General features: G+C 49.9%; 1 protein-coding gene across 3 annotated transcripts in view; it reads left to right on the top strand.

The window, feature by feature from the left end:
- Positions 1–12,846, top strand: part of CLCN4 (chloride voltage-gated channel 4) — a 69,175-nt gene that overhangs the window by 41,152 nt on the left and 15,177 nt on the right. For all 3 annotated transcript variants that reach the window (XM_077888749.1, XM_077888750.1, XM_077888751.1), the window contains 5 exons: positions 3,358–3,564; positions 3,683–3,763; positions 4,729–5,274; positions 7,026–7,212; positions 8,846–9,244. In XM_077888749.1, the coding sequence (XP_077744875.1) occupies positions 3,358–3,564; positions 3,683–3,763; positions 4,729–5,274; positions 7,026–7,212; positions 8,846–9,244 (1,420 nt within the window). The remainder of the gene's footprint in view (positions 1–3,357; positions 3,565–3,682; positions 3,764–4,728; positions 5,275–7,025; positions 7,213–8,845; positions 9,245–12,846) is intronic.

The raw sequence follows: 12,846 nt of genomic DNA, 5'->3' as shown, positions 1-12,846 counted from the left end.
AAATATTTTATTTATTCATGAGAGACACTGAGAGGGAGAGGCAGAGACACAGGCAGAGGGAGAAGCAGGCTCCCTGCAGGGAGCCCGACTTGGGACTCCATCCCGGGACCCCAGAATCACGCCCTGGGCCGAAGGTAGGCGCTAACCCGCTGAGCCACCCAGTGGTTCTCCCTCATTTTAGCAAAGCTACTGGCTGAGCTATTTAGGAAGTAAGCTTCTCTTCGTCCGAGGTGATGTGCTCCGAGCTGCCGCATGGTGCGGTGTCCGCGGACTTAGGTGGTGGCACACTGTGGCACGCCGTGCAGGTTGCTCGTCCTCCCTAGCATTTGCTTCTGATACATTTTGATTGCTTAGGATGGACATTTTTTTAAACGCAAACTTAGAGAACATTTATTTTGTGTAATAAATGCTCTGTGTCGGCTCTATTTGAAAAGCACACACTAGTTCTTGGACGTGGGAGTTAGAGAGAAGCAGGCAAGGGCGTCCCGTCTCTCGCGCTGTTTGCTTTGTTGGTAGAACCACTGTTGATTCTATAAGAAATCATGTCCTCTGTTTTTTTTAATAAATATTTTATTCATGAGAAACCCACAGAGAGAGGCAGAGGACAGGCAGAGGGAAAAGCAGGCTCCCCACAGGGAACCCGATGTGGGATTTGATCCCAGGACCCTATGATCACTCTCTGAGCCAAAGGCAGACACTCAACCACTGAGCCAGCCAGGTGCCCCAGAAATCATGTCCACTTAACACTTACTTTGAATTGATGTCGCAGTTCATGACAAAACGTGAACACTCTCGCAAATATTTATTTACCAGAAAGATTGTACAGTTAACACCAGCAAGGTGCAATCCCCCCCATACATCCCGTGAAAGCCCTGTATGATTCAGTCTCTATTAATTCATATTAAGCAAGTGATTAGGATTTGGCATTTACTTGGAATGAATTTGCTTTCTTTAGTCCCTAATTTGATCATGACAATTTTATAAAATCATTATAGAGAATTACAAAATACCTATTACATTGTTCAATTCACCACATGTCACGGCTGGCAGAGGCTCAGGTAATTTAGATGCTTGTAATCTTCTAAATGGTATTACGCTCTTAAACTGTACCCTAGAGTCCAAATCCACATTAACTAACTGACAAAAAATTATAGATAATTTTATTCGAGGCAACACAAAAGGGCAGGATTGTGTCAGGCATAATAAAACATCCCTTAAATAAAGGGATCTGAGATTCCCCCGAGCACGGGCTCAAATAGGCCAACTACCACTAGTTAAAGACCACTTTAACCACTGCTAGTTTGTCTGCCGTTAGTGGAAGGCTAGTTCAAGAAACACTGTGTGACTATAAGCTAGAAGACTTCACTTGGGCTTTATAGGAAGGAGCCCCCCAACTTCTTCGGAAATGCGTGTCTGCACGCTCTCCTGCTTGGTCTTCCTCCGTGATTTATGCAGCAGATCTCTATCAAAAATGCTGGAGGTAAATGTGTTCCATTTATATATGTCTTTAAAATTTTGAGGATTAGATCACTTCACAACCCTCCCCAAATTGCCAAAGGTGACATGATGCTAGAGAGCGTTTTGGGGACCGTCCCGTAAATTTGGAAAAATTAGGAATCCCTTCAGGAATGGAGCGGTGGTTCTCCATGTGGGCTGTATTTTTGAATCAGCTCGGGAGGCTGTAACAATCCCCATGCCCAGGATACACCTCCGACCGATGGCATCAGATCTCCAGGGGAGAGCCAGTCCTCACGGGTGGATAATCTCCCAGGTGATTCCAGTGAGTGCCAAGGCCTGGAGAAAGGCTCGAGAAGGACTGAAATAGCTTTTTGAGAAATGGATTCCTTGGCGGAGCAGTGTCCAGTAGGTGCTTTGAAGATCTGCAAATATCGTGACACTGACAAGGGACAGCACTGTCCCGATCTGTGTTGGGCAAGGGGAAAACAGAACCTGACCAGATCTCACTGGCTGATTCACTGTAGGCTTGTAAATCGCCAGCTCACACCATAAACCTTCACTCCAGGGCAGCCAGTTACGGGAGAGGCTGCAGGTAAAGAGATTTTTATCCATCAGTGATGCTTCTGTATCCAAAGAACAGGGGTTTGGGGTCAAGAGGACTCCAATATGTGAAATCAACCGCTGAGATTGGCACCCAGTTGAATTCTAACAGCATAAGGCAAACTACACCTTTAGGAAGAACACTATTATTTGGCCTTTGTTTGGCCTTTACAAAAATGTGGCCCATCTGAAAATGGAGCAAGACGACTCTACCTGTAGCCAAAGTCCTTCTCAATACAGGAGGGCAGGATTCGACGGAAGGGAAGGAGTCGTCCTGGAGTCAGTCATCTTTACATCCCCTGGAGATGCACGATTAGAGTGTTGAGCATCTTCTTTTTCCAACATCGTGTTAAGAATATTTTCAAACATAGAGAAAAGTTGAAATAAGTGGACGGTAAGCTCCCATGCACCTGGCCTGCAGCAGGGGTCAGCAGACTTTTCCAGTAAAGGACAGGGAGTCACTATTTTAGGCTTTGTGGACAGAGAGCCAAAATCTAGCAACTATTCCCAGTAAAAGATTAGTAGTCTTGTTTACATATATTTAAAAATGCTAAAAGCACTCTTAGTTTGCAGGTCATATAAAAATAGGCAGTGGGCTGGATTTGGCCCGCGGGCCATAGTTTGCTGACCCCGACCTACCATTCAGGTGATATTTTGTTCTATTTGCTCTGTCATATAGCTAGCCAGCTTTCCGTCTCTTTATCTTGGACGTCCCTCAATAATCAAAAATTAAGTTAAAATCAATAGATTTGATGTCTCTCTTCAACACAACAGAGGGTACTGTGAACATGATAGAATGCCATGAAGAAAATGAGACCTTGATAATTGCTTTTTTGGTCCTTATGATCTCTTATTACTTTAGAAGGTTTTTAAAAAGGTAGGTAGATTGATTTTAGAGAGAGGGAGGGAATGTGGGAGTGGGGGTGGAAGGGCAGAGGGAGAGACAGAGAATCTTAAGCAGACTCCACGCTGAGCGCAGAGCCGGACTCGAGGCTCGATCCCATGACCCTGAGATCTGGGCCTGAGCTCAAATCAAGAGTCAGACGCTTAACGGACTGCACCATCCAGGCGCCCCTACTCTAGAAATTCTTAAGATTTCCTATGCATCGAATGGTTTTGAGTTACCATGAATATAAAATTATATGTTATTATAAATTCTCTTAGTATAATATTATAGCCAAACCTGAAACTAAGGTAGCCTCTCCTCTGCGGGATCGAGTGAGTCTAGTGCAGGGAGTTACCTTCCTCGCTGCGCATCGAAGCGGCTCACTCCCCCTCGTTCTCCATCCCCTGTTTCAGATAAAGACCATTTTGAGCGGCTTCATCATCAGGGGCTACTTGGGGAAGTGGACCCTGCTGATCAAGACCGTCACCCTGGTGCTGGTGGTGTCCTCGGGCCTGAGCCTTGGGAAGGAAGGGCCGCTGGTGCACGTGGCTTGCTGCTGTGGCAACTTCTTCAGCAGCCTTTTCTCCAAGTACAGCAAGAACGAGGGCAAGAGGCGCGAGGTGAGCAGGCTGCGCTCCCAAGTGTGGGATGGTCTCTTCTAGAAGCCCCTTCCGGCCCAGCCGCACGCAGGTTTGCTTGGCAGGGCTGGGGGCTCACACACAACACTCTGCCCTGCAGGTGCTCTCCGCCGCGGCCGCTGCTGGAGTCTCTGTTGCCTTTGGGGCTCCGATTGGGGGTGTGCTCTTCAGTCTTGAGGAGGTGAGAAGGGGCAGCGGGTGGGGGGGGTCCTGCTTGGGGGGTGCTGAAGAACACACGAAGGCCAGCCCAGCAGGAGGCCTCATCTCCAAGCCTCTAGGGACTGCTGAGATTCCTGCAGCTCATTAAGAAGCCACAATTTTCACTGTTAAATACAGTTTCAAGCATTGCTTTAAAAATTGCCAATATAATTTTTTTGGAAGGTTGAAGTCTCTCTTTCTCATAACCAACTTAATGAGGCATTTTTGGTTTTGGCAACCCGAGTGGATCTCTTCCAGGGGTCAGCAAATGTTCCCTGCAAAGGGCCAGAGAGTAAATATCCTGGGCTCCGTGGCTCTTCCAGCCTCAGTTGGAACGACTCAGCCCTGTCGTCGTAGCGGGGAAGCGGCCACACACAGCGCTCGCATGAGTGGGCATGGCCACATGCCACTAAGGCTCCCTTATGGATGCCGGAGTGTGCATTTCGTGTCATTTTCACAGGTCCCAAAATACTGCTGCTCTTTCGAATATTTCAAATATCACAAAAATACTTCCCTTTTACCCCGAGCATTTAAACACGGAAAAACCATTCTTCGCTCATGTGCCATACAGATACATTTGCCGGGCCAGGGTTTTCCAACCCTTGACCTACTCTGTTGTCCATAGAATCATATGCAGAGGTTTATTTGCTTTTGGGAGGATCTTTGTGACATAAACAGAGTTATGAAATGTTTTCATTTCTCTTAAGAAAAACAGCTCAAACACATCTTGACTTGTATCTACTGCACTTTCAGACACAGAATCCTTTAAATGTCTTCGTTGGTGTGTGTTGGTTATAACGAACCCTAGCTTGAGGAAGTCAGTACTGCCCATCTTTGGTCCCAGGGTGACTGTCACACTCAAGCGCCAGTGGGTGGCTGCCAATGAGGGGCTGGGGCTCCGGGCAGCTCTTTCTTCAGCCAGTCTGATTGTCCACTTGTTGGTCCCAGGTCAGTTACTACTTTCCCTTGAAGACCTTGTGGAGGTCCTTTTTCGCGGCCCTGGTGGCAGCCTTCACGCTTCGATCCATCAATCCCTTTGGGAACAGCCGTCTTGTTCTCTTTTACGTGGAATATCACACGCCCTGGTATATGGCCGAGCTCTTCCCCTTCATCCTGCTTGGGGTCTTTGGAGGCTTGTGGGGAACCCTCTTCATCCGCTGCAACATCGCCTGGTGCAGGAGGCGCAAAACCACCAAGCTGGGGAAGTACCCGGTGCTGGAGGTCATCGTGGTGACCGCCATCACTGCCATCATCGCCTACCCCAATCCCTACACACGCCGGAGCACAAGCGAGCTCATTTCCGAGCTGTTCAATGACTGCGGGGCCCTCGAGTCCTCGCAGCTGTGTGACTACATCAATGACCCCAACATGACACGGCCAGTGGACGACATCCCCGACCGGCCGGCCGGCGTCGGGGTTTACACAGCCATGTGGCAGCTGGCCCTGGCGCTGATCTTCAAAATCGTCATCACCATCTTTACCTTTGGCATGAAGGTAAGTGAAGGGCAAAGGAAGATGCGGGGTGGGGGGCAACTCCTCTCCTTCTGGGGATAGCACCCTACTCGATGGGGACGGAAACTGGGACTGACCTTTACTGACCGTTCTCTCGTGCTGGGCACTTGCCATTCTTTTTAATCACCAAGAAGCACCACTTCGGATAGTCAACATGCTTGTGAAATAGATTTTAATCATTTTACAAGTGAAGAAGCTAAGGCTCAGAGTGTGTCATCCATGCAGAGACGCGTATAGCTTGAGGAATTTTCATAAAGCACGCGCTTGTATGGGGAGCACCCAGGACCAGAAGCAGAATATTTCAAACCCTGCAGAACCCCCTTACTGTTCCATTACTGTTGCTTTCTCTGTGCTACTTTTTTTAAAAAAAGATTTTACTTATTTATTTGAGACAGAGAAAGAGCAGAAGCAGGGAGGAAGGTCAGAAGGAGAGGGAGAAGCAGGCTCCCCGCCGAGCAGGGAGCCCAACGCGGGACTCGATCCCAGGACCTTGGGATCATGACCCGAGCCCAAGGCAGATGCTAAACTGATTGAGCCACCCAGGCGCCCCTGTGTGCTACTTTTATGATTTGTTTCTTTTAAAGTCTAAGAAACTGTGTACTTGAGTGTGTAATGGTCAATCACAAACCTGAGTTTTTGCCTGAAGAACAAGGTTGGGTGGACTTTATTAAACAGCCAATTGTCTCCGGTTTATCATCTCCTAGCAAAGGAATTATTCCTGTGTCTGAGGAAGATGCTAGCAGCCTCTTCTGGTGCCTGTTGAGAGAAGCCTACTTCACAGTTGCAGGGAGTTAAATGCCTGGGGATCAGGGGCCACTCAGAGAGGACGTTTCTTCTTCAGGAACATCCCAAAGTCTAGAACTCACACTTGAGGATCCAGACTTACCTGAAATTTGGTTAGGAATCCACTCCCATCCTCCCATGGATGACAGTCTTGGGAGGGAGCATAAAGGCAACTCCCAGTCAGGGTTGGCGGTCACGTGCAATCCCCGTGAACACGGGGACTCAGGCATGTTCTGTAGCACACGTCCGATGACCAGATAAACTAAAACGCATTTGCACACACGCTACCACCAAGATCTTCTAGTTTCCATTGTCTAGTTCTTTGCTGCCTCCCACCTGGCTTGGAAATACTCAGAATAGTTTTTGGAAAGTGTACTTTGTAAAGGAAGCGGGAAGGGCCCCTGTCCCTCTGGCAGGTGTTCGGCCGCTGTGTCCTCACGGGGCCGTGGGCCGGTGAAAAGCTTCGGGAGGTGCCGGGCAGCTGCACCGAGCGGCTTTGTTTGACCCGGGACGGTCGCACGCCTTTCTTTTTCATTCTCATGCTGCGGCTTGACATTTAATTTTAAAAGCTAATCTGAATGACTCTCGCAAGGGGAGAGAGAAAGCGGTGAGCGTCTCAAGTGACAGATGCTCACTTTGAATGTTATTTGCAGCGGGGCTTATCATTCTTTAATCCCCAGCAGGAGAACCGGGCCCGCTTTTGAAGGAGGGGAAATGAAAGTGTAGAATTGCATTCTGGCCCAGTCACAGTAGATAGGACTGACTGAATGGGCCAAGTCCCTTGTCCCTCTTTGTCGCAGCTGACTCCCCCTTGGGAAGCGTCGCGCCTCCTCCGGAGACCAGCAAAGTGCAAGCCTGTTGAGGGGGGCAGGGAACTGTTCACTGGGAGTGGGGACGTGGGCATGCGGACTCCTTCCCTCATACTTCTTTTCCTTGTGTGCCCCCCGGAGATCCCCTCGGGCCTCTTCATCCCCAGCATGGCCGTGGGAGCGATGGCAGGCCGGATGGTGGGAATCGGCGTGGAGCAGCTGGCTTACCATCACCACGACTGGATCGTCTTCAGGAACTGGTGCAGGCCCGGAGCGGACTGTGTCACCCCTGGACTTTATGCAATGGTGGGAGCCGCGGCCTGCCTAGGTATAGCCACGGCGGGGGGCGGAGGAGGGAGGGGGACAGGGCACGGTGGGGAGGGGCCGAAGCAAAGGCCCGCTCGGCCAAGCACACAGGCTGCTGCGCCTTAGGGCAGCAGTGAGGACGGCGACATGTACTCGGGTGGTGGCATTCTCAGGGTAGGCCAGGTTGTGTTGCTATCACAGGCAAGGCCCCAGGTCTCAGCGGCGCAACACACCGAGGCTTCTGTCTTGCTCATGATAGGCAGTCAATTCTCATTATTTGTGGAAATCATATTAGGGAATTTGCCTACTTGCCGACATGTATTTGTGACCCCTAAATCAATACTTGTGGTGCGTTTGTGGTCACCCTTGGGCATGCACAGAGAAGGGGAAAGTTCAAGTTGTCTTGCACGTACGTTCCCACCTCAGGGTGAACAAGGTAAAGGCCCCCCTTGTTTTAGTTCCTGTACCGTACACAGGTATCCTTCTCGTCGTCTATTTAGAGCCCCGTTTTGTTTTGCATTTCATTAATGATTTTGTTGTTTTAAATTGCCCCCAGCCGTAGTGCTGAAGTCTGGGATCCTAAGCACAGGAAGGCTGGGATGTGTCCTATGGAGAAAATAGGTGTGTCAGGGAAGTCTTCTCAGGCAGGAGTTACAGTGCAGTTGGCTGTGAGCTGGATGTTAATGAATCATCTACATGTATTAAGTAAGGTGTCTAAACAGAAGTACACATGAAATAAAGTTCCCTATTGATTGGTTGACAGCAACGTTGTTAGCAGAAGCTCGCAGAAACCTAACCTTATGTTTCCCCTAGGGCAGTGATTCAGTATTTGCTCATTCGGTGTTTGTGGCAACTCTGTAGATCGTGACTCCCACGAATGATGAGAATCAAGCCTGCATGTGTATGTGGGTCATTCGAGGCCCGGGGTGATGGAGCCTCCACCATCCTGCAGCTGCACTGTCTAGAATAGTGCTTTTTAACTGGGGGCAGTTGTGTCTCTCTGGAACCATGGGTGATGGAGGAGACATTTGTGGTTGTCACACCTATGGGGGGAGGTGGCAGTAGCATCTAGTGGGCGGTGTCCAGGGATGCTGCTAAACATCCCCTGGTACACAGAGCAGTCCCCACTGCAAAGAATGATCCAACCCCAATTGTTCCTAGTGCTGAGGTCGAGAAACTCCAGCTTAAGCTCCCTGGCAGATTAGTAGGAGTTGCTATGGATTCTTCGTTTAAATACCAAGGGACCCAAAGTTGGGCTCCTCTCCTGTCCATTAGCCACTAAGAATCTCTACGATTTTCCAGCTTATGGGGTTCTGGAAAAGAGCCACATTTGCTGTGTCAGGGACCAGCATAGCCCACATAGGATCCACTCACCAGAAAGCCAGACACGTGGTCTTGGGTGAATGGACAACCCAGTTGTCTTCTTACTGAAGAAGAGCCCCCCAGTCAGGTGTGGCTTACAGCCCTCTGAGGTGAGGCTGCATTTACCAGAGCCTGGCCAGCGTTCCAGAGGTCTGTCGTGGGCAACATGTAGGAGCGTCTCTTCGGAACAGGCGACTGGAGAATTTATAGCCAGCTTGTCCATTTCCACAAGTCGTGCCTTCTTGAGGGTCTGGACTTGAGTTTCAGAATTCCATTTCCCTTTTCGGTTGCAGGTGGAGTTACCCGGATGACTGTGTCATTGGTGGTCATCATGTTTGAGTTGACGGGAGGTCTCGAGTACATTGTGCCCTTGATGGCGGCAGCCGTGACCAGCAAGTGGGTGGCCGATGCCTTCGGGAAAGAAGGCATCTACGAGGCTCATATCCACTTAAACGGGTACCCATTTCTGGACGTGAAGGACGAGTTCACCCACCGCACGCTGGCCACTGACGTCATGCGGCCACGGCGGGGAGAGCCCCCGCTGTCCGTGCTCACCCAGGACAGCATGACCGTGGAGGACGTGGAGACGCTCATCAAGGAGACCGACTACAACGGCTTCCCGGTGGTGGTCTCCAGGGACTCCGAGCGCCTCATTGGATTTGCCCAGAGGAGGGAACTGATTCTTGCCATAAGTGAGTAGAGAGGGGGAAGCCCATGCTGTGCTAAGAGGCGGACGGCAGCCTTGCCCACCCAACGCCCCCCCCACCAATTCTCAGAGAGGTTAGACTCCAGGGGTCAGAGGGCTTTAAGCCCGGGCTCTCATACTTTCGGGCATATTCATGTCCCCTGGGGACCTGGTGAAAAGGCAGATTCTGGTGCAGTAGGTTTGGCGAGGGCGCCGAGAGTCTGCCTTTCTCCCAAGCTCCCCATTCATGCTGGTGCTGCCGGTCCCCAGGTCACACCGAGGAGCGATGTCTAGGGAGAGACACACTTGGCTGCAAGGTGACCACTGCATTTGCACGCAGCCTCTGGGGCTCACCCCTGCTAGGTGGCCAGCTGCTGCCGCCACCTTTTTTTTTTTTTTTTTAAGATTTTATTTATTTGAGAGAGAGAGAGAGAGAGAGCACAAGGGGGGTGGGCGGCAGGGAGAGGGAGAAGCAGACTTCCCACTGAACGGGAAGCCCCACTGATGCAGGGCTCGGTCCAGGACCCCAGGATTATGACCTGAGCTGCAGGCAGACACTTCACCCACTGAGCAGCCCAGGCGCCCCTCGGCTGCTGCCTTTTTAGGGAGTTGTCAGGTGAAGCTGGGAAGGATAGAGGTGGGAGGGGCTGCGCCGATCCCGGTGAGCTGCTCTCAGAGAGGTTTTCAGGCAGTTCTTTGCCTCAGACGCCTCCCTGGGCTCCGCACGAGCCCTTCACTTCACTTGGTGGCACTGTTGTCCCATTCCGGTACTTAGAGGCCCGCGTGGGTCAGGGCCATGTGCTGCTTTTCCTGCGGGGTGCTAGCTGCAATGGGCTGGGCCGAGGGGCCGGCTGCTGAGTTAGGTGATGCCTAGGTGGGGTGTGCCAGAGACAGGCGGCTCGGAGAAGCACGCCTGTGGGCCCAGCAGCCGGGAGGCCCGTGCTGAAATGGAGGTGGGAGGTTGGATTCCCGAGATAAAGGCCCGGTGTGAGTCACATGGAGACCTAGGGAGAAGGACAGTGAGCCTCGGAGCCCCCCTTGGGGTGGAGTCCTGCCAGGGCTCCCGATGCCGCGGGGCAGGGGCCAGTGACACGCACCCATGGCGCAAATGCCATCCAGCTCAGCACGCCTGCCCCGGTGACTGCATCCCAGCACCTGATGGTGGGCTGGGCCCATGGCGCAGCTCACCTGTACACTTGATGGCTTTAGCACACGGATCCTGCTTCCAGAGGATTGAAGAAGTTTGCCAGTGGGACTGGCCGGGCCGTGACTGCCCAGTGCCCTCCTGGGAACACACCTTCACCAGAGGACCCTTTGCTTATCCCCGGCCCTTGGTTCATTATTTTTTTTTTTTATTTATTTATGATAGTCACGCACAGAGAGAGAGAGAGGCGGAGACATAGGCAGAGAGAGAAGCAGGCTCCATGCACCAGGAGCCCGATATGGGATTCGATCCCGGGTCTCCAGGATCGCACCCTGGGCCAAAGGCAGGCGCTAAACCGCTGCGCCACCCAGGGATCCCTGGTTCATTATTTCTAAGGCTCTTTCAACGTTTAAAAATCTCTTTGTGATGTTGAATATCTTTAAATATCTCTTATAAATATCTTTAGAGTATCTTCAGCAAAGGCTTTATAAAAGTAGGTTTGGATAAGCCGCGTCTCTAATTTTAGTTTGCGGCTCAAAGGTATTTACCTCCCTCAAAGCCACGCTGGGTTTATATTTTGGGCACGATAGCTCATTTGTGCTTACATGCTCAGTGATGCTCCTCTATTATAGGTACTGTCGCTTAACAGGTAGGTGCCTGTGGGCATAAATATTACCTTAAAAGTAACGAGACTTGTTTTAAGCTGTATGAGCAGGGTTGGGTTTGTTTTAAAATAATGTAATCAGCAGCCTTGAAAAATTTATTCAGTCTCTAAAATCTTTTAAGCAAAAGCTGAAATTTAAAAACTAAAGTAACGTCACTGGATCCATTTCCTATTGTGCAGCTCCTGGCACACCTGCTAGGAGACAGCTTACTAATTTGGCTGAAACCCATTACTGTAATCAAGTGGGAAGCAGTAATTGTCATCAACCGGTTAGTGAAGAAATTTAAGCTTGCCGACGGAGCGCTCTCTTAGAAGCTATGTTTGGAATGTCTGAAGAGGCAACACGCCGTGTAAATAATACCTATACGCTTTCAATCAGACCGATAATAGTATAGAAGCTGTTGTTCACGTGGTTTGTGGAAAGGCAAGGAGTGAGTGTTTCACTCTGAGCAATCAGAGAAGCTGTTTTCCTGATCTATGGAAACAGAAGAGTCCCTGTACTCTGGTGGAGAAATGTGTGACCTGTATTTGCGGAATTATGGGGCCTCTCGTGAATAGAGAAATATGACTTTAGCACTTAGCTAGTGACTATCTCCTGCCAGTTTCATTTTCAGAGGAATTAGGAGCAAAGATTATAGGTAGGTCAAAGATCGTTTGAATAAGAACAGTAGAGGAGGTAAATAAGGGTTTTTCTTACACATCATGTTGAAACTGTAGCACCTGGGGCACCTGGGTGGCTCAGTCCGTTGAATGCCTGCCTTCGGCTCAAGTCATGATCTCAGGGTCCTGGATCGAGTCCCGAGTCGGGCTCCCTGCCCAGTGGTGAGTCTGCTTGTCCCTCTGCCTCTCCCCCCGCTTGTGCTCTCTCTCTCTCTCTCTCTCTCTCTCTCTGTCTCCAGCTCTCTCAAATAAATAAATGGAATCTAAAAAAACAATCATAGCAACTGCTCACATGAAGCTGAAAATGCTTTGTTATTTTCAAACCATGGGACGCTGAGCTGTAGCCAGTGTCCTTGTTAGCTGTTGGCCCCACCAAGGACACGTGGCCCACTTCCCCGTCACATACTGACACATGGGGCCGCGTGAGACCCATGTGCAAATTCCCAGTAAAAGGGACTTTACCTCTCGGTGCTATTTGCAAATATGAGGCTCTTTCTGTGCTCAGCGGGGCTCAGACTCTTCTAGTCTTGAATTCTGCAATTAGGTGAGGACGGGTTCAGAGAGGACTCAGCGGGAAGCCGCAAAGATGATTAAAGGGATGGAAAGTTAGAGTCACAGGCAAGAGTTAAGGGAACCCTCATTTTTTTTTCATCTGGTGGATGATTTAATGATGATTCTCCAGCATGTGGAAGATGCTTACTTGCAGAAAGAGATCTGTGTCCAGAACTGAACAAAGTGTCAGATCTGTTGGAAGGGCTATTTAGGGATAAAGTGGTTTCTTCCTGGGAGGGCTGTTCATGATTGCAGTAGGCCACGGAGAGCGGCGGTGTCATCTGTTGCTTTCTGCTGGGGCTTAAAACACATGTACAGAGGGGCTTCTCCACGCAGCAGCAAACTAACGTATCATAAAATCCTCTGGTTTTTCTTCTAAATAGTTTTCACTTTTTAATTTTTTAAAAAAATCACATCATCTTTGTACCGACCACCACTTAGTTGCTTTCGGTTTTCCATTTTAACCTTTTTGGTTAATGACGTCTGTTACATGGAAGCATTTTTGATGAACAGGATGATAGGTTATTATCTCTCTAAAGACGTGACTGATTACTCCGAAGTAGAGCTTCTCAGCTTTATCACTATTGAC

This window comes from Canis aureus, chromosome X, assembly GCF_053574225.1.
Source record: "Canis aureus isolate CA01 chromosome X, VMU_Caureus_v.1.0, whole genome shotgun sequence".
Lineage (NCBI taxonomy): Eukaryota > Metazoa > Chordata > Mammalia > Carnivora > Canidae > Canis > Canis aureus.
The sequence above is the reverse complement of the archived record's forward strand: the minus strand, read 5'-3'. Positions and strand labels throughout refer to the sequence as shown.